Source organism: Lithobates pipiens, unplaced genomic scaffold (assembly GCF_037356315.1).
Source record: "Lithobates pipiens isolate NorthernLeopardFrog02 unplaced genomic scaffold, aLitPip1_a1.2 Scaffold_16, whole genome shotgun sequence".
NCBI lineage: Eukaryota > Metazoa > Chordata > Amphibia > Anura > Ranidae > Lithobates > Lithobates pipiens.
Window position 1 is genome coordinate 424089766 of NW_027507748.1, and position 27600 is coordinate 424117365.

At 39.9% G+C, this 27600-nt stretch overlaps 1 protein-coding gene across 2 annotated transcripts in view; it reads left to right on the forward strand.

Annotated features, from left to right (window-relative positions):
- The window catches only part of CFAP47 (cilia and flagella associated protein 47), a 681345-nt gene that overhangs the window by 462841 nt on the left and 190904 nt on the right, over nt 1-27600 (forward strand). For both annotated transcript variants that reach the window (XM_077482554.1, XM_077482555.1), the window contains exons 50-52: nt 2801-2912; nt 8582-8710; nt 20330-20427. In XM_077482554.1, coding sequence (XP_077338680.1) covers nt 2801-2912; nt 8582-8710; nt 20330-20427 — 339 coding nt within the window. The remainder of the gene's footprint in view (nt 1-2800; nt 2913-8581; nt 8711-20329; nt 20428-27600) is intronic.

Consider the following 27600-nt stretch of genomic DNA (forward strand, 5'->3'; position numbering starts at 1 on the left):
AAAGGCAGTCCAGTTAAACACGCTGACTCTTCTACTATGAAGCCATGCTGTTGTCATAGATGCAGTATGCAGCTTAACATTGTCCTGCCTAAATATGCAAGGCCTTCCCTAAAACAGATGTCACCTATATGGGAGTATATGATGCTCTAAAACCTGGATATATCTTTGATGGTGCCTTTCCAGATGTGCAAGCTGGCCATTCCATATGCACTAATGCACCTCCATACCATCAGAGATGCAGGCTTTGAACTGAGCACTGATAACAAGCTGAAAAGTTCCTCTCCTCTTTAGTCCAGTGGAGGGGTTGCCCATGGTTGCCAAAAAAGAATAAAAAATTTTGATTTGTCTTGTCACAGAACAGTTTTTTCACTTTGCAACTGACCACTTTAAATCAGCTTTGGCCCAGAGAAGATGGCGCATTTCTGGATCAAATTCAGCTATGGCTTCTTCTTTGCATGTTAAAGCTTAACTTGGATTTTTTGATGGCACGGCAAACTTAGTTCACAGACATTGATTTTGAAAATATTGCTGAGCCCATGTAATACTATACATCACAGAATCATGACTGTTTTTAATGCAGTGTTGTCCGAGGGCTCAAAGATCACGGGCATCCAATATTTTGTTTCGGCCTTTTCTCTTGCAAAAAGAGATTTCTCAATATTCTCTGAATCTTTTGATGATATCATGTATGATTGATTATATATTTAGAGTCTTTGCAATTTTACATTGAGGAACATTGACAAATAGTTTGACAATTTGTAGTCCCAGCTTTTGATAGATTGGTGACCCTCTGCCCATCTTTACTTCTGAGACACTGACTCTCTTAGCCCTTGTACACACGGTCGGACATTCCGACGGAAAATGTCCGATTGGACCGTGTTGTCGAATAATCCGATTGTGTGTGGGCTCCATCGGACTGTTTCCATCGGAATATCCAACAGACAAAGTTTTAGAGCTGGGCTATAAAACTTTCCGACAACATGATCCGATCGGACTTTGTCCGATTGTGTGTAGAGAATTCCGATCGGACAAAGTGCCACGCATGCTCAGATCAAATTCCTAGATCAAAGCTATTGGCTACTACCCGTCGTAATGAAATAACGTCATCACGTTATGTACGATCGGATTTTCCGACAACTTTGTCCGACCATGTGTATGCAACACAAGTTTCGGACAAAATCCATCAGACAAAATCCGACGGATTTGGTTGTCGGAATGCGACCGTGTGTACAAGGACTAAGATGCTGTTTTTATACCCAGTCATGTTACTGACCTATTGTCAATTACCCTAATAGTTGCAAAACGTTCTTCAAGCTTCTCCTTGTTAGTGCCACTTTGCCAATTTCTTGTTGTCCTGTGCTAAATTTTTTGAAACATGTTGCTGCCATCAGTTTCAAAATGATCTAATCTTTTTCTTAAAATTGAACATTTTCTCAGTTTAAACATTTGATGTGTTTTCTAATTTATATTGTAAATAAAATATAGAATAGGACATTTGCAAATCATTGCATTCTGCTTTTTATTTAGATTTTGCACACCATCCCAACTATTTTGGAATTGGGGTTCTATTATATTATTATATATTATGTATCTGTGCTTTATAAGTACAGGAAATCTGTGTCTGCATGTTTCCAAGGCAGCTGAAGAAGTTTATCCTATTAGAAAGTTAGAATTGAGTTGTTGCTCATTTTGAAAACATCATTATAAATTACATCTAAAGCTAATGTACATTACTTCTAAAATGGACTGGTTATTTTTTGAAATGGTGTAAGCACACATACAATGTAGACCTGAGGGGATATCTATACCACGATGTCCCAACAAGCATTCCATGTAGGATGGAATTTTCTTAATTGACCACTTTAAAGCTGAACTCTAGATACAACTTTTTAAACGTTATGAATAAAGTAGAAGGGTTAGAGTGCTTGTCAGATTAGTATTGCTGCCTGTGTTTCCATCTGCATGAATTCTCCTTACTTCCTGTCAATTTGACTAGTGTTAGAAAGAATAGAAGTATGGGGAGATGGCCTACCCTATTTTTTTCTGTAAAACTCAATAAACCATATTTAAAAAAAAAAAACTTGGGGACACAGACAGCAATATAAAAACTTAATAGTAAATGAAAAATTTAAATCTCTCTCTGATTTTTTTTTGCTGTCTGTGACTATGCTTTTCTTTCACTTGAATGCTGGTGATTGGTGTCAGATAGAACAGGAGATAAGAAAAGCCTCCATGGTAACACATTATTGTCCTCTTTCTATTGAGAAAGTTTGTCATACTATTATACTTTAAAAAAAATAAAATCCCGCTCAAAGATCTTATACTCACCTGTTCATTATCGTGGCAGATCCACACTGTGTGGCCCATGAGGAATCACATGGCTGGTCCTACAGTATTCTGTATATGCGTGTACAGATCCCATCCTTTCTTTGGAAGGTAGATGGCTTCTCCATAAGAATGAATGGGATTTTGTTCTCTGCATGCACAAACAACTTTGAGATTGACTGGGAGACTTTATAGTGGTGGCTGTGCAGGTTTTCTTGGACCACACAGTGTGGATCTGCCAGGATCATGGACAGGTGATGTATTTGGTCATATCTTCACATTATCTGTTCTTTGGTGTTGTAAATCTGCATGACTGAATTCATTGTCATGAGTATTATAATTGTATATTCAACTTCTCAAAACTGATTTGCATTCGATTTTCATCTGCTTGTGTCTGTGGTGAAGATATCATTTATTGATAGATTAAAAGAAGACAATACTGTAACAGTTAACATTACATTTTAATCCAACTTAGGTGGTGTCAGATATTCCAGTCATTAGTGGACCTCAAACCTTAACTGTAAAGCCAGGAACATCATGTCCCTATACTATCAGCATATCTCCATGGAAACGTGGCTTATTCCAAGGTAATAAGATTGTATACATGTGTTACATCAGTTATACCGACAAGTATTAAAGTTTATTTATAGGCCTAGAATACCTTCACCAGGGATAACAACAATATTTATTAAGTGTTATTGTAAAACTTGCTTATGAGGATGCATTTAAGAAACTTATATTTAAGGGTAAGTCACACACAAAATACATGAGAACAAGTAAAGGCTGCTGCAGTTAGTTGCTATACAGAAATGCTTAATTAAACGTTAGTTACATTTTTCAATTTCCATTCTGGTCAGTGCGTATAAATCCTCCCTCACAAAAATAATGTGATGGTAGGAAAGAGTTTTCAGTAACTATATTTACATTGCCTGGTTGATTTGGACATAAAAAATAGCATGAAATATTTTAGTGTACAAAATATAATGTTTTAACATCCTGCTAACAGTTGCATAGGTGTTACATAAAACTGATGCCAGTGTATGGAATATAGTTTTCAAAACTATCTGCGTTATCTCACTTTTGAAATCTGATTGGTTGCTGTGTATAACATCAAATCAGCATTGCTCTATTTCTGCCCCTTAGATGTGCACAAATGTATAATATCTATGGTTGGCCTCTTTAACTTTAGAAGTGCAAAAAAAAATTCCTAAGTGTAATAGTAGATTATTGGTATTAAAGTGGTTGTTAAGCCACTATATATATCCCCTCTGTCAGATAAAAAGCTGCATCCTAGTGACTGTGCTTTATTTAAAAAAAATGATTTCTACCTGTTTTAACAGTGTCTTCCAGCGATCACATGACTCCGGGCTCTCTGCTCTCCCTGTGTAATATCTCCAGCGGGTGGGGCTGAGATTCCCCAGGGAGGAGGGGAGGAGAGGAGCAGAGAGCCTAGAAAGCATTTTTTTTTAAATAAAGCACAGGCACTAGGACACATCTTTTTATAACGGGATGGTATAATGATCAGGTTGTTTTGAAACAGTGGGGACTACTGGGACAGAGGATGCTGGGACTGTGACATCATAATGGGCGGGGACATCATCCGGCAATGTCCCTATATAAGTCGCCGCATGCAGCATGCCTGTCATTGTGACCGGAGACAGCGACGAGGCAACAGCTCAAGAAGAAGAGAAGAGAAGAACAGAACAGAAGGCGGCGACAGAAGACCGGACCACCGCTTGTAAAAGAGCTAGAAGAAGGGCGGCGGCGAAGAAGAAAGCCAGGCTCCTCCGCTAGTAAAAGAGCTAGCAAGAGATAGCGGAGGAGTCCGGCGAGAAGACCCCCGAAGATGTAAGAAGACCCCCGGAGCTGTGCAATAAACTATTTTAACCCTTGTGTGTTGAGTTTTTTTTACATTTTTTTCACATGTGAATGTGTAGGGGTACATTGTACCCCATACTCATTCACATAGGGTGAGGGGCCGGTATCCGGGGGCCCATTATTAAAGGTGGCTCACGGATTTCGATAAGCCCCCCCGCCTGCAGACCCCGACAACCAAAGGCCAGGGTTGTCGGGAAGAGGCCCTTGTCCTCATCAACATGGGGACAAGGTGCTTTGGAGTAGGGTGGCCGAGTGGCCCCCCTTCCCCAAAGCACCCCACATGTTGAGGGCACGCGGCCTGGTATGGCTCAGGAGGGGGGGGCACTCGCTCATCCCCAACCCCTTTCCTGACCGGCCGGGTAGCGTGCTCGGATAAGGGTCTGATATGGACCTGGGGGGACCTCGGCGTAGGGCTTCCCCTTTAAGTCCATACCAGGTGACGGGGCCAGCGACGCTTCCTTCGCTAGTCCCGTCTACCTGGAGCCGTGCTCAAAATGAGCAGACTTTTCTCCGGGCGGGAAAAGTCCGTTAATTTCAAAAGTACGGCAGACTAGCACACACACGCCGTATTGTCCGCCGAAATGCGAGTCCGGCGGACATATTTGAGTGCAAAACTACTTTCTTAGTCCGCCGGACTTTAGGGCAAAAAAAGTCCGCCGGAGCCCACACACGGGCGCATTGTCCTCCGCCGGACTTTTCCACTGGATTGTTTGATCGTGTGTACGCGGCTTTAGAGTCAATAGAGAAGGCAAAATTAAGGGGATATTAAAGGGTGCAGTGTTGCATATGCTAGCCCCAGAATATATCAGTAACCTTAAAGTGGAGGGCCACCCTGAAAAACAAAAGTACATTAAAATTTTGCAAAAAATCTGAAAAAAAAAATTAATAATTTTTTTTTTTTTAAACTTACCAGAAATGCCTGTTGCTAGGCATATCGTCCTAATCTGCCTCTTCCTACTCCGTGGTGATGTTCGGTCTTCTCTCCTCCATGCGGCGTCTTCTGGGGAATGGGGCACTGTGTGTTCTGGGAACTGTGTGCGCCCCATTCACAAAGCACTACGCGACTCACGCATGCGCAGTAGGAAACGGGCAGGGAAGCCGCAAGGCTCCACTGCCTGTTTCCCTTAGTTGGAATGGTGGCGCCAGGACCCGAGAGCCAAGGGACGGGTCAGCCTCGGGTGGCAGACATCGCGGGCGCCCTGAACAGGTGAGTCTGCTTATTAAAAGTCAGCAGCTACAGTGTTTGCAGCTGCTGACTTTTAAAAAAAATTTTAAGCTGGCCCTCCTCTTTAATCCTAGAGCCATCCCTAAAGATAACCCTAATTCTGGCCCTAACAATAACCCACTGTTTACAAAGTAGTATGATTACCCTCTCAACACCAGCCATGGTGATTACATGACACGTGGCTTAGTTTAGCAACAAAGCCATTGATCACCACCATATCAGCACTGCTGACATTAGATTCGGTACACACAAAATGTATTGAAATTGTCTCTACCCAATAGGCATAACACATGCCATTCTATCTGCAATATACTTAAAATTTATAACACAGGGTGTACTATGCTATTGATCTTTTACTGGGTACACACCCTGAGGGGGAGTTCAGACCAGATCTGGCTTTTGCACATTTCCCTTAAAGTGGTTTCAAAGCTGAAACATTTTTTACCTTAATGCATTCCCTGCATTAAGGTAAAAAGTTCTTTATGGCTTTCTGCCCCCCTTTCCCTGTGCATCTCTTTTCTCCCCTCTTGCCCTTCACGCAGGAACTCAGACAGCAGCAAGAGCAATTCATTTCTGACATAAGAACAGGGCCTGAGGCTACTGACAACATTTTTGGTAAATCAGAGTGTGTGAAAATATCTACAAAATGCGGGTTGATCATAACACAGGCCAGCTGTCTTGGAAGTCACTTTAAAGTAACTGTTTGGGGCATTCAGAACATTTCATTTACTTTTTTTAAACATTTAGTAAATACCATTGTAAATAAGAGAAAACAGGTAGTGCTAAATAAACAAAAGGAAATACTGTGTACTGTATAAGTAGTATTTCTACAATTGGCTCCGGTGTTTAGAAATTCCCTCAGATTTCTCTCTTCTTGCCATGCGGGTTCTGATTGGTCGGCGCAGTCACATTAGACTGCTCCTAAACGTACCTCCTGATGGTGTACGTTTAGGTGATTAAGCTCTGAGGATTTCTAAGCCCCAGAGTTGTGAGGCAGCTATACCAGGCTCAGACCTGGAGGTCATTGCACTTCAGGTCAACGGGACTGGAGGAGGGGAGGAGGGGTCCTGTGTAAGTTCACTTTACAGATTTTTCTAAGAAGATGAACTTGCCTATTAAGAGATTGAAGCCCTCCATCTTGAAAAAGACAGGATTGTATGCAAACTCTATAGTGTAATAAAATAGGTGTATATTTGGGGACTAAAGATCCTTTTTTGAAGTGAACCTGACCTGGTCTAGTGTACATTGGTGCCAAAATTCAGAAACCTTAAAAGCTCCCTTAAGTACACATGTAAGGTATTTAAGTGTACCTACATTTTTTTTAGTTTAAGATGAAGTGGGCAATAATCATAACCCCTGTCCGGTTGTTATTTGTTTCTTTATTCCCTCAAGGGAGCTTCATTCTCTCTATTTGTCCTGGTGACCATTGATACTAGAAATTAAAGTGATGGTAAAACCCAGAATTTTGAGTTGCCACCAGAACAGGAAGAAAGGGGACATTCTCCAATGTTGCAGTAACGATGGTCTCAGATAGGATTTTCCTCACTTTGGAGTTTTCCTCTTGCTTCCTGTTGTGGTGACAGGAAGTGAAGTGAAATTTTGCCACTATAACATAGATGACAAAACATGATAGGGGTTTTAACTCTTCCCTGCTCTATCCAAAATTAAAAAATAGATTTAGCTTTAGATTTACTTTGAATTGATACTTTGGCTACAACTTCTTGAGATTAAGCCCCATTCCTTTCTTGGTTCTCAGCCCCAGCTCATGTCATTGAAATGTCCAATTTCAGAGTCTCTAATAGTTTTAGGACTAGCAGGGAGAGGGTTCATTTTAAATTGGACCTAGGATCCAAAAAGCACCACATGGACACAGACATGGATTTAAAGACTAACACAGGTACATGGTACAAGTCAAATTCACTTAAAGAAAGCAGCACATGTGGCTATATTATATAGCTAACTCACTTGTAACGTGTAGTATTTTGCAATATGTGTATGCTTTGTTTTATTCTTTGCTGCCTATAAAAATCAATTACATTTAACCAAATATTATACGGTAGTCTGTGTTCACTCGACAACCACTAAAACATTCCAGAATGTGAGCTAGTATCCACTTTGTGGCAGTTGCAGACAGTGGATAGAGGGTTGACCTAGAAATGCATCATCAAGAACTGGCTGCAAGAAGAGACACTCAATAACAAGGGAAGATGGCAGCATAGGACCAGGAATGTGGCAGTGGAGTGGGAGGGTTTTAGAACAATTGATTTGCTAGACATGTAAATATTATTATTATTATTTCAGTTACTTATATAGCACCATCAATTTGCATAGCGCTTTACATATACATTGTACATTCACATCAGTCCCTACCCTCAAGCAGCTTACAATCTAAGGTCCCTAACTCACATTCATACATACTAGGGACAATTTAGGATACACTTAACCTACCAGCATTTCTTTGGAGTGTGGGAGGAAAACGGAGTACCTGGGGGAAACCCACACAGGCAGGTAGTGTCGCGGTTGGGATTAGAACCAGCAACCCTTCTTACTGCTAGGTGAGAATGCTACCCACTACACCAGCATTTCTTTGGAGTGTGGGAGGAAAATGGAGTACCTGGGGGAAACCCACACAGGCAGGTAGTGTCGCAGTTGGGATTAGAACCAGCAACCCTTCTTACTGCTAGGTGAGAATGCTACCCACTACACCACTTTGCCGCACAATATGTTAATTGTGGATAACCCAGCACATAAGGTAAGAGAAGGTTAAAAAATATAACATGGGGGTGGTAAGATTCCTCTTTAATAAACATTACACTCATCTCACATAAATGATTTAAACATGTTAAATGCAGGACTGTACTCCAATACTTGCATATAATATTTTCTCCCATCTAACGTATTCCTGATTGAAAAGAAACTTAGTTATTTTGGACAGTTATTGTGACAGATAAAAAGTGCTCAAATGAAATCAGAGGGATACAATATTTAAGAGAGGGATTGGGAACATCTTGGTTAAAATAATTTCTTTCTTCACTGTTATTATGTTGGATAGGAGCCCATAATATAAGTGTCATTTATTCTAAAGTCTAAGCATTCACTATAAATACAAGTATAACTATTAATCCAACATCTGGTGTCTCTTCTTTTTGCTAGGTGTAATCTCATTTGTTGCGGAAGACAGAGAACAGCAGCGATTTGAACATGGCAACCCACCAGCTACTGCAGATGGTGTTGATGCTATTCAAATAGTGGAATTTCAAACTGCTGGTGTAAAGAAAGCAGGTATGTTTTGTTTTGGCAAAATTAGGAATTCTAAAGCACTTTGTAGTGTTTGAAATTAACTTTGTTACTATTTTTATTTTAAAAATAAAAAATACATAATTCTTACATGTCCCCTCTAGTCTACCAATCTTTACTGTCTTTGCACGAATAAGCTTGCTTAAAGTATCTTTGTCATCTGGCAAACTGTTATCGGGAGCAGAGATCAGTGATGTGTCTCATGTAGCCATGTCCCCCACAGTTATAAACACACCCCAGGACACACTTAACCCTTACACTGTCCCCTAGTTGTTAACCCCTTCACTGCCAGTGTCATTTACACAGGAATCAGTGCATTTGTTTAGCACTGATTGCTGTATAAATGACAATGATGTCAAAAATGTCCAATGTGTCTGCCATAATGTCGCAGTCACCATAAAAATCGCTGATCACCGCCATTACTAGTAAAAAAAAATGAATTAATAAATTGAATAAAAATGCCATAAAACTATCCCCTATTTTGTAGATGCTATAACTTTTGCTCAAACCAATCAAACGCCTATTGCGATTTTTTTTTTACCAAAAATATGTCAAAGACTATGTATCGGCCTAAACTTTTTTTATATATTTTTGGGGGATATTTATTATAGCAAAATGTAAACAAAATGTGTTTTTTTCAAAATTGTCACTCTTTTTTTGTTTATAGCGCAAAAAATAAAAACTGCAGGGGCAATCAAATACTACCAAAATAAAGCTCTCTTTGTGGGTACCACGTCGCACGCCCGCTCAATTGTCAGTTAAAGCGACGCAGTGCTGAATCGCAAAAAGTGCTCTGGTCAGGAAGGGGGTAAATTCTTCTGGGGCTGAAGTGGCTATATAAAAAAAAAATACTTACATTTTAAAAATATAAATCACAAAAAAAACTTGCTTCTTATCCCAAATTTACTTTAAGCTGAATAAAATTGTTTCACATCCTTTCAAAATGTAATCATTTTTCTTGATGATATTTAATATTTTCATAGTTTTTATCTGGAAAACTGCTAACCTTTTTTAATTTATATTTGTAACAGTGTATTCTATTCTAGATAATATATACAATTTTTACAGTTTAAAAATAGAATACCGGGTTTTTCAATTTTCATTTCCAACAATGTGTTTGTTTTGTAATCTCTTTTTCTATTCATTATCCTTGTCAACACTTTCTACATCATTCATTGGACAGGGACACAATTCAGAGTTGTTTTGCTAAAATGTATGCTGGATACGGCATTCTTGCTATTTGCTATAAGCTTTCTAACAAAAAGAGCTGCAATGTGTGAAATTGCTTCCTTGCGGCAGTGCATTCTTTAGGTCACGGATATGAAAAAGTTTGCATGAAAGTAAAAAAAAAAAGCCATATGATTTGCCATTTAACATCTCTTTTAGAATGTGACACTTTTTTCTAAAAGACAATTCGCTTGTCTGAATATGTCAGCCCTTAGCTTTTAGCAAGCTGCCTTATATAAAATGTGTTCAGCTCACTGTTTTCAGAGGTAGCTAAGAGAGGAAAATGGTATACTGTCTTGCCTGGGTCATTGTGCATACTGCTGCTTCTTTATAAAATCGGTGAGCAAAAATGCACAATGCTAAAAGCAGCCAATCTTGTTAAAGTGACATTTATTTAAGGAAGATTAGAAAATAAAAAGCAAAGTACTTCTCAAATGGCTATTTCTATTTTGAATTGATAAAATGTCCAGCATTTATTTCTCAGCACAGTTTCCAGTTCAATCCACTAGTAGCAATTCTTGCTAAGGTTGTTGCCCTTTCTGCTAAGCCTCTTTTAAATTACAGAGGAGGCGATGGATATACTTTTTGGATTTGGAATGATGGTGGGGATTAAATTATCAGTCCCTAAGCAGAGGCGCATGCACAAAGCCATCAGGGCAGACATGCAAGCCTGAGGCTCCGCTCCGCTTGAGGGATAAACGGCCGTAAATAGCAGACGCCGGAACCGCTGCCACTCACCTCCCAGTCAACATTCAGAGGCAAGCCCGAACCACACAACATGCTCCGTAGGACCCGCGCAACAAAACAAAGCCCAAAACATTCCGGGAGGTCCTGGCGCTGGCCCCCACCAAAATGACGGCAGCACCCCTCACAATACTGCTCCCCTCTCTCTGCAAAATAGCATCTCATAAATGGTGAGTCAGACACAGACCTGGGTCCCCCCCAGACTCCCTAGTCTAACTCAACACCAGCAGACATGTTCATACAATTTGAGAAAATGCTGACAAAAGCCACTTAAACGTCTGATCACATAACAAACTGTCCAGAGAAATCAGAGAACTGGGTCACAAAACAGCTGAATAAGAACAGAGGGCAGAAGAGCTAGATAACCACTCTGAAGAACTTCAGGCTCTCAGGGATGAAAATCTCGCATTTCAAACATGCCTGGAGGACTTTAAGAACAGAGCTAGGCGATAAAATATCTTAATCCGTGGCCTCCTTGAGTCAGTACTTGATGTACAGTCCACAGTCATGGCCCTCTTCCAGGAGTTAACCACAGCCATTCCAATTGAATGGCTGGAGATGGACAGAGTTCACCGTACCCTGACAATCAGAAGGCTTGCCACAGGACATCATAGCGAAATTACACTTTTTTTGCAACTTCTAACCACAGCCTGCAACAAAGAAACATTCATTTTCCAGGGTCACTCATATCAGCTTTTTAAAGACCTCTCCCTACTAGGAGAGCATTGAAACCGCATCTCCAAATTCTGCAACACCACAGTATTAGCTGTCTGCTTCTCATTCCAAAGTCATGACTACACATGCAGATCTCCAGAAGACCTCCAAGCTACCCTATAACAACTCCACCTTTCACCCCAGATGCACCACAGGAAAGGGCTACTTGTCACCAATCAGCCTCCTGCTCACGCCAGAAGTCACAAAACTCCGCCCAAGCTCAGAACCAAGCCAGCTCACACAAGCATGGATGATTTGCCTCTCCAGTTCCACAACAACTGGACTCAATGGACTGAACACACTCCATGCATATGGAGATAACACCGCCTTACACCTTCAGGCCGCAGATCCTACTATTTACCTGGTGTACACCGATTCCCCCCACGGGGCCTACCCATTGGTAAAGGAAAAATACTTTGAAGCTCTCCACACAGCGTGTTTATGAAAATCATACGTGATCCAATCCTTACGCACTACAATCACACTATGTTTATTGATAGGCAATCGCTAACTAACATTATTTTTTGAAAATAGGATCCCATGACCCCTTGGAGCCCTAAGTTTCTTGATCCCACCCCATGCTTACAAATCTTAGGATTAAACAACCTAACCCCCTTAAACTCAATTGGCATTCTAGCTCCAAGGGCTCATAACCCCTATTCGAAATATGTTTTTCATGTTATTTCTGAGGGCCTTCCCACTTCACAAAGTACTTTTATGCTGCTCAACTTACCCAACTGCCCAAGTACCACTCCACTGAAATACCCCTTTGGGTAGCCCTGGAATCCATCGAATGTGACCCCCCTCTCTGTCACAAACATCCTCTGGCTTCACCCCTCCGATCGCCGCACAATACAAAACCCAGTTATACGCCAATCACTCTCTCTCTGGGACCATTTTAAGTTCAAACACTCACTTCAATCTCCTCATAACCCCATGCTCTCCTTCATACACAACCCTTCATTCTACCTGGCCTGGACCTCCCCATTCTGCTTTCATAAATGGTCCTCCACTAACCTCACCCGAGCCCATAAATTTATAGCTTCCAATGGCACAAAGCCTTTTCCGGGCCCTCAGGGAATCTAATGATATTCCAGCCTCCAAAATCTTCTGATACCTCCAGATAAAACATTTCTTTACATCCTTGACTCCCACCCAGAGATTCTTTCTCCCTTTATGTCCAACTGCTTAACACAGGACTCTCTCCTATCCCTTCCTACACCTCCAAATGGGAAATTTTTGGATTTGGATATCACTTTAGAAGATGTAGACTGGCATCATATATAACAGGCCACAAAATTCTCCTCCCAAAACATTGTGGCATTAGAAACTGATTGCAAAGTCCTGACCTGTTGGTACTCGGTCCCAGCCAGGATTGCCAAATGCTGTATGTTCCACATTACCCCCCACCTGCTTTTGAGGCTGTTCCACTCAAAGTTACCTCCACCATATTTGGTATTCATGCCCAATTACACAAACTTTTTGGTTCAACCTGTTTAACATGCTCTCCACCCTCTTTGATACAGCTGTACTTGCTGACCAAACTCCACTTAAAACTCCTCTTGCAGGTCACAATGGCTGCCAAATAAATCATCGCCAAATTCTGGAAAACTTCCAGGCTCTGTGTGCTTGTGGTCAAAAACAAGGTCACACAAGCGATGATCCACGCTAAAATAGAGGCCACCTATCTCCGACAAGGTCATCAAATACGAAGCCCTTTGGTCCCCTTAGGTGACACGTTTTCGCTCACCCAATTTTTATGAATCCCTTTTACTCCCATAAGAGGCATCTTCTCCAGTGTATCTCTTGTCCAATCTGACAGATACAAATAATAAACATCTGGGACCCCACACCTCCCCTCACCCTCTCCACTCACCCCCACCCTACCTCCCTACCAATCTTCTCCTCCTCCCCTCTTTACCCTATTCTCTTTCCTAAATATCCTACCTCCCTTTTCCAGTAGGTACTTGACATTCTACTACTCTTTTCTATAGATAAACTTATCGCCAGTTTGTTAAACTTTAAGTATATGTTTACTAATTGTATGGTTTCTTTACAGTTAACAATTGTAGCATACACATCAGTTTAATGATTCCCTGGGATTTCATCCCTAGTCTGCATAAATGGTCAGCTCCTCCCCAAGGGCACAACCTTCTGCTGACTCACTGACTCTGGCTATTCTAATGTTTTTACACGTTTAGTTCATACTTGGACATTTGTTTGTCTACAATTTACTGCACACATTTTTATACACTCGTTCACCCCAAGAAAACTTCAGACACTTCCCTCCACGACACAGCATGTTCCCAAGTGGGGTGTCTGGGGGAGTTAGACAATAACCCCACCTTCTGCATAACTCCTGGAATAGAATACATTGTTCCCACATGTTTACTACTACAGTTTTGCTAGTTATACACATTCATGTGAGCCTGTTTCCAATGATCTAATTTATGGATAACACTGTTTATCTTCTGTAATTTTTATAAAAAAAAATTATAAAAAATATTGAACAAGAATCCCTAAGCAATTCAAGAAACAAATCCACAAATAACTTTCTCTCTTAAGAAATATTTGGTAGGCAGTAGCTGGTTTAAATTGTTCCTTCAATTTTCCCATAAAGCCAATGTCAAAATGTGCATACCACACCTTGCAATCTTCTCTGTTTTGCCTCTCGGTTGTTCGAAGTGTTTGCACAGATAAATATTTGCATTAACATTTTCTAATTTTAAAACTTGTGTAGCAGACCTTACGCCCTTTCAAAATACTATGAAACTTGAAAGTACTAGGGGCAATACCATCTAAATTAAATGTCTACTCCAAGCTGCTAGACAGATTAGATTTTTCTTCTAATTGCTTCTCTATCTTTTTATTCCTTTAATTATCCGTTAACCTGCAGCACAGATGCTCTTTAGTGATTTGCCTGCAGTTAACTTAGAGACTACATTTTTGCCATTAATGTTAACTGTGTTCAATGTGTCATAATGCATTTTGCCTAGCCATAAGGATTTAATTGTGCAACGGGATCCAAACAAAATTTTAATGATGGATGATGGCTGGAATAAAAGGCTTGAAGGTGTTATTTTTTGATATGGCTGGACTTCCAAAAACAAATCTGCAGTAGCAACTGTGTACCACAATAATACAAACCCCCAAGCTAGAGAAAATATTTCTGATCATATAAATATATTTGAAGGTTAGTTTCAGGAGACCAAGAATCAGACTTAATTGTATTTTCACTGTAAAATATATGTAACTTAAATTAAAAATTAAAGATGTTTTTCTGTTATGTATAAAATATATCAACTATTCTTATAAAGTGAGAAGCATGTCATTAATGAAGTGTTGTACTTGCTGGCAAGGCACAGACGAGCTCATTCTGGCCACACATGCCAGTAAAGAACTGTAACTTTTTAATTTTGCATTTTCTCTGTCTTGGCCCTTGACCCTTCCTTCTTCTAACCCTAATTTTTTTCCCTAGCCCTACACTTAACACTAAATCTACAATCTAACATTATAACCTAATTGATAAAATAATTCTTAAATGCAGTCTTTAATCTAACTCTTAATATGAAAACTCTATAACTTAATCTAACTTTAACTAACTCTAACTTTCCCCTAATCTTAATGTTTAACTCCCTGCAGATATGAAAATGACACAGATTAATGCAGTTATGTATTAATTAAACATCTCAAAATGTATTTTTTTAATGCAACTAGTATAGGCATACCCCACTTTTAAGTACACAATGGGATTTATTTACTAAAGCTGGGAAGTGAAAAATCAGGCTCCCTTCTGCATAGAAACCAATGAGCTTCTAAACCCAGATTGTTCAATTAAGCTTTGGTAATAAAACCTGGAAGCTCATTGGTTTCTATGCAGCAGTAGCCTGATTTTGCACTTTTTAGCTTTAGTAAATAAACCCCATTGCGTACTTAAAAGTAAGGTATGCCTGTACTTACATTTGACTTATTGTCAGCCTCCAGTATTCCCCTGTACAGTAGAACTCAGTCTGGGACAGAGACTGGCAGAACTAGAAGCCAATCAAGTGTTCTGCATGTAAATATGCTAACAAGGAATATGTTGAGATTAGGAGAGAGAAGTCTGATCTGCTCATGACTCACCTGATACTCCTTCACTGTCCAGTTAAAGGCTGGGGACAAAGAGGTAACCAGACTGTATTGCTTATTTACAGTAAAGAAAAGACCGGCCACTACTCTGCCTGTACTGTCTGACTGGGCTGTATAAATCTCAGTGCTAGATGGATATAAATATAAATAACTTTGCAAGTAAAATAGTTCTCATTATTGTATTCCATCTATCAATTTAGTTGTTTCCCTGGTGGCTTTTTTCATTTAAATAGCTTTAATGGAAGAAAACAGGTCAATGACACATCCCAAATCTCTCCAGGGCACTTGTTGGTTCAGAACAGTACATCCAAACAGAGAAATGCAAGTATAGGAATGTAGTGTGTTATATGCACAGGGGGTTCAATACCAATGGGAACTGTTGCATTCATTGACAAAGAAGTAAAAATATACTAAGGGGTAAACAAAGCATCTAGCCCGAATGAAGTGAATAAAGTGAAAAGGGGGTGGGGGAGGTGGGTGTGACCGAGAGCAGTAGCTCTCTCCATTCTCTCCCTCCTCGCAAGGCAGATTAAGCACAGCAGGAGCCATTATATGACGAGGGAGTCGGGGCCTAGCCTCACTATCTGTCCATGGGCACAAGCACTGCAGCTGGGGATCAAGCCCACATTTTCATTGAAATTACTTTGTTATGCTTTGCAGTATAAACATATTTTAATGTCAATATAAACTGGATATTATAGCATTTTAGAAAAACATTTTAATTCCTGACTCACACTAGTGCGATTTCCCATACCACATGCCTATTTACATCAATGCAGCACAGCATGGCATATTTGTAGGGGACCTCAGGATAATGAGCTTCATAGAGTGTATAGGATTTCTGCCAACATCCCAAGTACAAATAGACATGTGCACAATTGTGCAGGGAAACCCCTTGGGTACTTTTAAGGCAGAATACAAACAAAGTAATTGAGTTTTATTGAGTTGTGGACATGTCTACTTGTAGGGTAAGGAGTCCTGTGGTACTTTGGTGTTTTTGCTGAATGATTTTGGCCCCACAGACTTCAATGGAAATGCACTATGTACATGTTTTTTGGTGCGTTTTTGCCCACGTTTTATGTTGGGTGTTAAGAGCTGGCAACCGACAGCTTCCCAACAAATAATGACTCACCACTGCTGTCAGCCAAAGATTCCCAGCTGACAGCAAAATGTAAACAAAGGAGCCCTAAAAAAAAATGTGCCCCCCCACAATCCATATCAGGCCCTTTGGGTCTGTTGTGGATTTTAAAGGGGATCCCACACCCAACAAAATGGTCTGAGGCCCCCCAAAATCCATACCAGACCCTTATCCCAGCATGCAGGCTAGCAGGCCGGGAAAAGGAGGGGGACAAGCGTGCACCCTCCCCCTTGAACCATACCTGGCCACATACCCTCATGCACCTTTTACGGAGGGGCAAAGCACCTTGTCCCCATTTTGATGAGGACAAGGACCTCTTCCTCAAATCTGTAACCTGGTGGTTGTGGGGGTCTGTGGGTGGTGGGCTTATTAGAATCTGGAATCCCCTTTAATAATAAGAATACCTTGGATACTACCCTCTTCCATATGAATGAGTAAGGGGTACATAGTATCCCTACTTATTGACCAAAAAGTGACTGGTAGATAAAAACACAACATAATTTATGACAAATCCTTTATTAAAAATATTTTAAAAATGTTACAGCCTTCATCAATCACATCTTCCTGCAATTTAGGTACATGTCAATCATCATGAACAATGGCTGCTTACTCACATGAAAAACAAACAAACTGGGCAGTTTCCTTCCCCTACAAATAAACTCAGCTGCATGAAAACAATGCATCAAAAACATAAAAAGTGTTTCAAAATTCATTAATGTTGCACTACAAAATTGCTTTGAAAATCATATCAAGTCAAAGCTGCACTAGTGTGAACATAGCCGAACAGTTTGTGTACTGTAAAACTATTGGTCAGTATTGCCAAAAGCTTTGCTCGTCTTCCAAAAGAAAATGTGTATTACTGTTATAAGTCAGGGCTTTCTTTTCTCCTCTCCAACCTGTCACTAAACACAGAAAGCAGTAGAGGAAGTTTTTGGACTACAGTATTTACTTCCTCTACCAGTTTCTGTGTACTATTGCTGAGCACTCAGGGCATGTGCAGTTCGGGGCATATGTCAGTGGGTATCCTGGGTCCCAATGCTGCAACTGCTGCATTTTTTTTTATTCCTGTTGTGCTTTGAAACCCCGGATGTCTACTAGACTCTGGTTTGGACAGATTTAAGTGAGTTATTCCTAAGAATTACAGGCCTACGATATAAAATTCCAAATTTCCATGCAAAATAATTGTACCACGTTCAGCACCAAAAATCTGAAATAATCATACCGCTAGGGAGGTTAAGACAGTTTCTCCAGACAGTGAAATTGCAGCTGACAAGGGTTATCCTTGTAATCGGGGAAAGTCAGGGCCCAGAAACAAAATTAAACTAGTTTGAGATGGGCACACAGCAAAAAGTTTTCTGCCTAATAAAGATTATAGCAGGTACCTTATAGCATCTGTTCTTAGGACATTTACTTTTTAGAGTTTAAAATGAAGTATATTTTCATTTTAATTCTTGTTTATGGACTAGTAAATCATAAAGTAGGGGTCCTTAATTTAGTAGGGTTAACTGTAGACTGTAACCTTTTTATACTAAAAATATTCTTATTTAAGGTTTCCTACCATATCGATCAAATAGATTATTAGCATGAAATAATGCATGTGTAGGAAAATGTCTCTCTGTGCCGCAGTTTCAATTTAGGTTACTTGCTTTTTTAAGGCAGTAGTTAGAATCCTCCCTTATCATAATAGAAAAAGCATGCACAAAATCTATTATCTGCACTGAATACTGATCACAATGAATTTCCATTACTTTAATAGCAAAAGGTGACATGTCTGTGTTTGATTTTGTTAAGCAAGGACTGTGTTTTATTGGAAAAATTTGCATTTTTACACCTTTTCTTTGAACAAATAATTACTAATTTCCTGATGAGTTACAATGTTCATATATTAACTTGCATGTATTCTCCTTACTCAAACAAGACATTTTACCTTTGGTTTTGTTGTCAATATATCATGAGATGTTCAGAGTACAATTACAGATCCATTAAGCATAGCTATAATACTTGGATATATTTTGTTTGACATTTATTTGAATTCTCTTTTCCCTTAATTGTACTTCTTTGGAAAGAAATTCTAACATTCATATATTGTTGAATGTGCAAGAGGCTTGTTATTTGCTATTTAATTGGGTAATTTAGCCAATAAACAATGTCATACAGACATGATTTAATAGTGAAGCCCAGCAATTCTGTTGTCAGAATTTGTCTGTGAGAACAACAGAATAATATAATATTCTGAATTATTATCTTTCCAATTATTTTGTACAGGTCTACATGTATTGAAACTTCTATTACTTTTATGATTCTCAGAATATAAATAAGTAGAACTGCTTATTCAAGTCTTGCTTATTATTGCATCTTCAGTAAAAGACTTGCACTAAAACACCTATTGCGTTATAGGTCAGTGCCTTTAGTAATGTGTTTAGAATCTTTTTAAGCATAATAAAACAGCAGTCACAGATTTTGAAATATTTAATTATGTTTCAATTTCACACTCCTAAAAATATTGATGTAATAAAAAAAAAAAAAACAGTAAGTTCAAAAGTTCAGTAAACATTTTAAGTAGTCATGGCCTGTATTAATATTTATCCTTCTTTGCTTTAAAGCAGTAGTAAACTCCACATTTTGATTTTTACCTACAGATAAGATCATAACAAAGGGTGAATCTGTGAGATTGAACATGGAAGGTTGAACTTTGGAGCATAGTTGCACATAGGTTGCTTTTGAAGATATATTCACTATCTGTGCTATAAGCTGATATAGTTAATTGTATAGAGTTGGCTTATAACACATAAATACATATTTATTTCATTTTCTTAGGGTGGCATATCACTGTACTATTTGTTATTTTTAATCTGGTGCGAACTATCACAAAGTTACTTATGCATGAATTAAAGGCTTTTAAAAAATGTATGCCTTTTAATGCAAAATGAAAATGTTTAAATGTTAATGATTAGAAAGAAAAAGCAGGAAAATAATGAGTTAAAGGGAGAAAGGGAAGAAGTTGTTTATTAGGGCTGTTAGAGTAAACTAATGGTTAATATGGGGTGAATTGAAAAAAATGTACAAAAAAAAGTTTTATCTTCTGGTTTCTTTAACTAACATCATATACAGATTGAAGGGCATCCTTTTGATCTGCAGATGAATGAAACAGTAGATACAAAAGTAACTGTTTATTTGTATCTCGTTATCTCATATTTGAAAAGTAAAAACAAAACAAAAACTTTAAGTTTTGATTAACTAAAGGCTAATAGAGTGTGCACTTTGCAAGTTCAGTTGCAATTATTTTTCCCTAGAGCTTGGTGAAATTGGTGAAGTTCTGTTGATTTCCATCATCCAATCATGTGCAAGCTGATTACTATTTTATGGCTTTTTAAATCATGTATCCGGTATATATTTTATTAAGATGTTGCTGTTTTCAGAGAAAAGCTTTTCCCAGCACTTAAACTTATAAGAACCAGTGTTTGCTTTTTCCTTATCTTTTGCCAATATTAACAACAATATTTACTCAATGTGCCCAGTTCAAAGTGCATCCCCCTAGAATATGTTGATTGATTGGAGTTTTCTATAGATTCTAGGGATAAAAAAAAAAAAAATTCTTCATGTATATATGTGTGAAATACATGAACTAAAATGTATTTTTACTTTAAATCTAGATGGCAAGGCAGATCCTTACAAAGTATGGTTTTCAGTGCAAATAAACAGTATGCCTTCACCACCTGAGCAAATCATAGATGTGACCTGCCCTGTGTTGGTACGTATTTACCTTAACCATACATTTCTTTTAGATACCAATATTTAATTTTTTTAGTAACCTACATTAATTGCATTTGTGCATCAATGATTGTATTTTCTGCATAACATCTACCTGGAGATCTTTTTTTTTTCCAAATAACATTTTATTATAATTTGTGTTTGTGATACAGTATAAAGAAGTATATAATTTCACAGGTGCAAATTGTAGTATACATTTTTGCTTTCAGACATTTACTCAAGAATACTGATGTTGTTCTTAATGACAATAATATGCTATTATCTAGCTTTTATCAATTTTTGTCAGATATATATCGCTGATTCATTTATTAAACTGTAACATTTTGGATGTGGCTGTAATGCTGCGTACACACGACCGGACTTTCTGGCAGACTAGGTCTGACGATCTTCCCAACTGATTTTTGGCAGAGTTCTGACAGACTTTCCAAATGAACGGACTTGGCAACACACAAACAGACTAAGTCTGTTCGAAAGTCTGTTTGTTTTGAATGTGATGATGTAAGACAGGACGAAACAAGGAAGTTCAATAGCCAGTAACCAATAGCTTCCCTTGCGTCGTATTTTGACCGTCGGACCAGCACACAGACAAACGGTTTTCCAGATTTTAGTCCGCTAGAATTGAGTCCGTCGCATAGATTTGAAACATGTTCTATTTCTAGGTCCGTTGGATTTATTATTCAAAAAAAGATCGGACTAGCCCACACACGATTGGATTGTCTGACAGACTAATCCCATTGGACCGAGTCTGCAGGAAAGTCCGGTCGTGTGTACGTGGCATTAGAGTCACAAGGATACTCTATATGAGGAGAAGGAGGGCGAAAATAAAATAAAATAAAAGGGGGTAAAGGAGTCATCAGGGTGAAGTTATTACCTGGTCATGGTGGGTCCTCCCGAAGATGACACAGCTCCCAGACCTTGTCATGAGCCTCCAGTCTGTCCTGCATCCTAGCTGTCATTTTCTCCATCAGTTTAACATCTTTAATTTTGGAGTAAAAGGCTTCAGGAGAGGGTGGGGTGCAGCGTTTCCAGTTTAGGGCTATGAGCCAGAGTGCTGCTGTAAGTACATGACGCACTAGAAGAAATCTGGGGTCGCCGGGACCTGTGTTTCCAAAAGGTGGGCTAAAAGCTGCTGGACTGTGGTCCAGTATGGGGTCGTTAGTAGGCAACTCCAATAAATGTGGAGGAGAGTGCCTTTCCCCCCTGGCATTCCCAGCATCTGTCTGAGCTAGTGGTAAAAATGGCGCAGAGAATGTCTGGGGTCATGTACCAGATTAGGAGGATTTTGTAGGAGTTTTCTTTATAAAGTGTGCATATTGAACTCCTTGCTGCTTGGGAGCATATCGCCTGCCACTGTTTTATGGGGATTTCTTCATTGAGGGCTTTCTCCCATCTAATCATATAAGAATGTTTTCCTTGTTCTTCTAGGGGATAATTGTTTAGTATCATGTAAATATCCGATATTAGACCCTTCTGTGTGGTACCTTCCAGGATTATATTTTCAATTGGGGATGGAGAGGGGAGAACTGCAAGTTAGGGGCTATAGTGAGTACGTAATGTAAGGTGCGCCCCTCCTTGATTAGCTCAAGCTGGACTTTAATGGTCACTGGAGAGCTCTCTCAATCGATTGGGGTAAATCAGAAAAACCATGCTGATGGTTTAATCATGAATACAAAGTCTTTATTTCCTGTTACCACTTTTATGTGCTTCAAACATTGCATTGTCAGCCAATCAGGATTATACAAGACATTCAAGACATAATGGCCTTTTGACCAATCATATACATCCACATTTACGTGCGTCATACATTAAGCGGAATTTGTTAGGGGAATTGTTGATAAAGGGTCCCCAGACATATATGTATAAAAATATGTTTTATGACCTTAAACTGTCTATAATAATTTGAACATAAAACCACAATATTTAATTTTGCCTTACAATATTCTATATCTGTAAAACTTCAAATCCAGCTGTGACCACAAATGCATCCTGTTTCTTGCAGACTTCAGAAGAAACTTGCAAAGCATGGTGTGGGAAGCAGTTTCACTAACCTTCAGTATATATCTGTTCAAGCAGAGTCTAAATGTAATAATAAGAGTATAAACTTAAAGGGTGACTCTCCCTACCCTTACAATCCCTCCTCTGATCATGAAGGACGAAGTCCTTTCTTGATCATTCTCAGTAGCACTTATGTTCTCAGTAGAACATAGCCATGGCTGTGTCTGGGTCTGAAGTGGATGGTTTGATTTTGGTAATTCTACCCATTTAGACAAAATACAATCTTAATGGTGGCATAAATTGCAATTCCCAGAATAAGTATGATGATGAGGATCATTCCTACTTTCTTGAAGAAATTCATGATACTATCCCATAACGAACCAAATCAACCTCCCACTCCAGAGATTGGATTCTCTTTTGGTTCTGTAATTTTGCCCTTTAATCATCGTGTCCCTTTATATGTTGCTAACAATATGATTGCTGCTATATTACATGTCCCATCCCTCCTCTGGATGTGATACTCAGTAACTGCTGCAGCTTGTGCTTTTGACATTTTATCTCCTGTCTGTATACAGCAGGGATAATTATAACTCATCCCTGTAAATGTTGCTCTACCCCTGACCCCTATACTTTCATTCCTATTCATTCCGCATGAAGATGTAAGCCAGCACCCAAAAACAGTCAATAAGAATACCTTCATGGTTAATACAATTAAATAAAATAACTCTAACATTGCACCTTCTGGGCTTTGTGGATTGGGGCTTGGGGGAACCTGGAAGGAAAGCAGCCTGGCTGTGGGACAAAGGGGGTCTGTGGGGCTGGAGGGGAGAGGGGCAGGGAGTGATGGGTTCAGAGTCTCTTCGGATCCGAGGGGGAGGGGGGTGGCAGGGAGTGGTTGGGTCAGTGTCTTTTCGGATCCATTTGGTCCTGGCTTTGGGTCCATCTCTGGTTCTTGCTGCTGTGGCACTTTCTTTATCCTTGATGCGTGGATACATTGCAGGCTTTGGTCGGTCAGAATTGCTGTCCAGGAGACCTTGAGGACTTCAAGTGGACCTTGAAAGACAGGACCTGGTTGCTTGCGGGCTGCAAGTTGTTAGATCAACACTTTGTCTCCTGGTATGAAGAGATGTGTTGGTTCTGTGGAAAGAGGAGGAAAGGTGACAGCAACCTTGTCATAGTTTTCAGTAAGGTAACTTACCAAATGTTTCACGTGCTCTTCCTGTAAGGAATATAAGTTAGACTCCTCACCTATTTTAGGGGCTTTTTGTGCTGGCCTACCCATTAGGATTTCAAAGGGGGAGAGTCCTGTCCTGGCATGGGGGGTGGTTCTTATCTGGAAGACTACCCCTGGCAAGAAATTAAGCCAGTTCTTCATAGTACCCTGTGTGGCCTTCCTTAGCTTGTCCTTAATGTTCCTGTTCATCCTTTCCACTACTCCTGCACTCTGTGGATGGTAAGGAATGTGGAGCTTCCATTGTATCCCCAGAACTTTCACTAATTCTCGGGTGAGTTTTGCTGTGAAAGCGGGACCCTGGTCAGAGTATATGGTAGCTTTTTTTCCTATGTGTCCAGGACCATGAAGGTATGACAGGATTAAGGGAGTAACAGCTTCTGGGATCCCTATGATTCCCTCCTTGTTTGACCACAATCCATCCGGATTGCGTGTCAAACCTGCGTGAACCCAGCAATCTATGTCTTCGGGTTGTGCTTTTCTTTGTACAAGAGAAGCTGTGGAGGGAAAATCAGGACATAAGAAATCTGTTGAGAACAACATTTGAGTTTCCTCCACAAGTATCTCATTAGCTGCAGCTTTGGCTGCTCTGTCAGCTAAATTGTTACCTTTGGTAGTTTCTGTTTTGTCATAAGAATGGCCTTTCACTTTTATAATATTAACTTTGAATGGTAAATGGAGTGCTTGTAGGAGGTTCTCCACCCATTTTTGGTTGGTAATTTGTTTGTTGTCTGCTGTTTTAAACCCCTGATTAATCCAGATCATTCCATAATCATGGGCCACATTGAAAGCGTATTTACTGTCAGTGTAAATGTTTACTTTCTGTCCCTGAAATAGCTGACATGCCCTAGTTAAGGCATGGAGTTCAGCTTGTTGTGCTGAAGTGGCTGTCAGTGGTTTTGCTTCAATAATCAGGTCAGACAAAGTAACTACTGCGTACCCTGTTCTGTATGTACTATCTGATGGTCTGGAACAACTTCCGTCAACAAAAATATTTAGAAATTCAGGGTTGGGAGTGTCAGTGAGGTGTGGTCTTGGTGAAGTTGTATTTGTCAATTCTTTAGAACAGTCATGGGTGGGAGTGATTGCAATGGGCAGTCTAAGTAAGGAGTGTAACAATCTAACTGCTGGGGTAGTTTCAGAGCATGATTTGACTGTGAGTCCGTGTGTGTTCAATAACACAATCTCATAAACACTGGATCTTTGAGCTGTCATGTGTTGAGTTGACAACGTGTGTGGTATACAAAGTGGTGTCAGTGCCGAGATTAATTTTACATGCCTCCTTTACAGTCATTGCAAAGCAGCCACAGCTTGTAGACAGGCAGACATGCCCTGGACTTGAATTGGTAGTTTCTTTGAAATGTAGGCCACGGGGCGGTAGTGAGTGCCCCACATTTGCGCTAGAACCACAGCAAATGCAGGGTCCCTGACTACGCAGTATAGTACAAAAGATTTTTTGTAATCTGGCAAGCCCAGTGCTGGGGTACTGGCCAAGGTCTGTAACAAAGAGTTAAAAGTTTGTGTCATTTCCTCAGTATATGTGACCTGTTTTGGGGCAGTCAATGCAGTGGCAGGGTGTAGGACTGAGTCATAAAAAGAGCAGTCTGGGATCCATTGCCTACAGTAGACAATAGAGCTGAGGAAGGAAAGGAGCGCTGCCTTATCCTTCGGGGGACTGAGACAGGTCAGAGTCTTGACTCGTTCAGGGGACACCTGTCGTGTCCCGCCTAAGATAATACATTCTAGGTATTTCACCTTGTCCCTGCACCACTGGATCTTTTTCCGAGACGCCAAGTGGTCTTTGAGGGCGGCCTGGTGGGTCATCAGGCTCTCAGAGTCTTCTGCACACTGTGTCCCGCTCTCACTACACAACAGTAGGTCATCTACATATTGTAGTAGGACAGATCCCTGGGATGATACCCAGTCATCCAAGGTGACTTTCAAAACCATTGAAAAGGCTGCTGGACTGTCCACATATCCCTGAGGGAGACGACGTGTCCAGGTCAGCTGTTGGCCAGGGCCTCAGGTAAAAGCGAAGATTTCCTGAAAATTCTCATGTACATCAATGCTAAAGAAAGCATTGGATAAGTCTAGTACCGTGTAAATGGTGGATGTGGCAGGAATTTTTAAGATCCCGGTGATGTCTGAAACTATTTGTTTAATCCCCGTAGATCCTGCACCATCCTCCACTCCCCACTGGCCTTTCTGACAGGATTTATGGGGGGTATTCCAGGGACTAATGATTAGTTTAAGGATTCCCCTTTGTAAACACTCTTCAATTTGTGGCTGTATACCCTGGAGTTTTTAGTGTGCAATGGGTATTGTTTTTGAAAGATGGGAGAGGTGTTGGTTTTGAAAGTAGGGACATAGGGAGTACATTTGACATGTCCTACATCTGCCTTGGACTTTGCCCATATTGGGTGAGTCTCTAGAGGCACTGGCATGGTCATAAAGTAAAATGTCAAATCTCCTTTTTTTTATTTTATTTTTTTATTTTTTTATCATTGTTAGGTCACATGTGGCTGATTTAGCAGTCATTCCCTTTGTAGGTCAAATTTAATGGTTATCCTCAATGAGGACATAAGGCCCCATCCCATTAGACATAAAGGGCAATCAGTGAAGATGGCAAAACTTTGCTTGGTTAAGGGTCTATCCTGCAAGTCTGACACCTGAAGTGGTTCTACGGGGCGTTTGTCATTAGGTTGATTTGGAGGACGACCGGGAGTTCTACTTTCGTTTTGTGTATAACATCTGTCCCATTTATTCCAATAGAGCAGCCTTCGGTACAGTTCTCAGTGATAAAATGGGGGTCATTACATAAGGGACAGGGGGCATGCATCTAGGGAATGAGGGAACTGTTTTCCATATTCCTTCAATGCTTTAGACCATACTTTATAACATTCAATCATGTAATCATTATCATGGGGAAATGGTGGATAATTGTACTGTTTGACATGTCCGCAAATTTTAGTAACCTCCTCCCAATCTTCTTGGCAACAAGGGCCATCAGTAGTTAAACCCGAAATTTGGAGAGTATGTGCTCTAGATGGTATATTTGCACAAAAGGGTTCAGCACAATGTTTCCATAATTTCCCGACACTAAATCAAATGGGGTGGGCTGCTCCAGCTTACCTCCTGGACCTCCCTTACCCAGCTGATTTCCCATATTTAATTCTTATACTTTAACTTATAATAGGACACACTCTTAATGATTTTGGACAGACTAAATGAAATATTGTGGTTTTATGTTCAAATTATTATAGACAGTTTAAGGTCATAAAACATATTTTTATACATATATGTCTGGGGACCTTTTATCAAAAATTCCCCTAACAAATTCCGCTTAATGTATGACGCACATAAATGTGGATGTATATGATTGGTCAAAAGGCCATAATGTCTTGAATGTCTTGTATAATCCTGATTGGCTGACAATGCAATGTTTGAAGCACATAAAAGTGGTAACAGGAAATAAAGACTTTGTATTCATGATTAAACCATCAGCATGGTTTTTCTGATTTACCCCAATCGATTGAGAGAGCTCTCCAGTGACCACTAAAGTCCATCTCGAGCTAATCAAGGAGGGGCGCACCTTACACATAATGTTGGATTTGCAGATACTCGTAGAACACCTGTCTTGGTAGGTCGTATTTAGTCTGAAGTTCAGAGAAGAAAAATAGTTTGCGTGTCCTGGGGTCCACTAGGTTCCCGAAGTGAAATAGGTTCCGTGATGTCCAGGGGTGCGACATCAGGTGTGTGAGGCTGTCTGGCACCTTGGGATTACAGATGAAAGAGGTCAGTAGTGATTTCTCTGATGACAACCTGTGGGGTTGTGATAGTTTACGCCATAGTCACCTAAGTTGGGACATGCCCAGCAGGTGTTTGGGAGCTACCTCTGCATTCGCACTCCACAGTAGGTTATTCGGG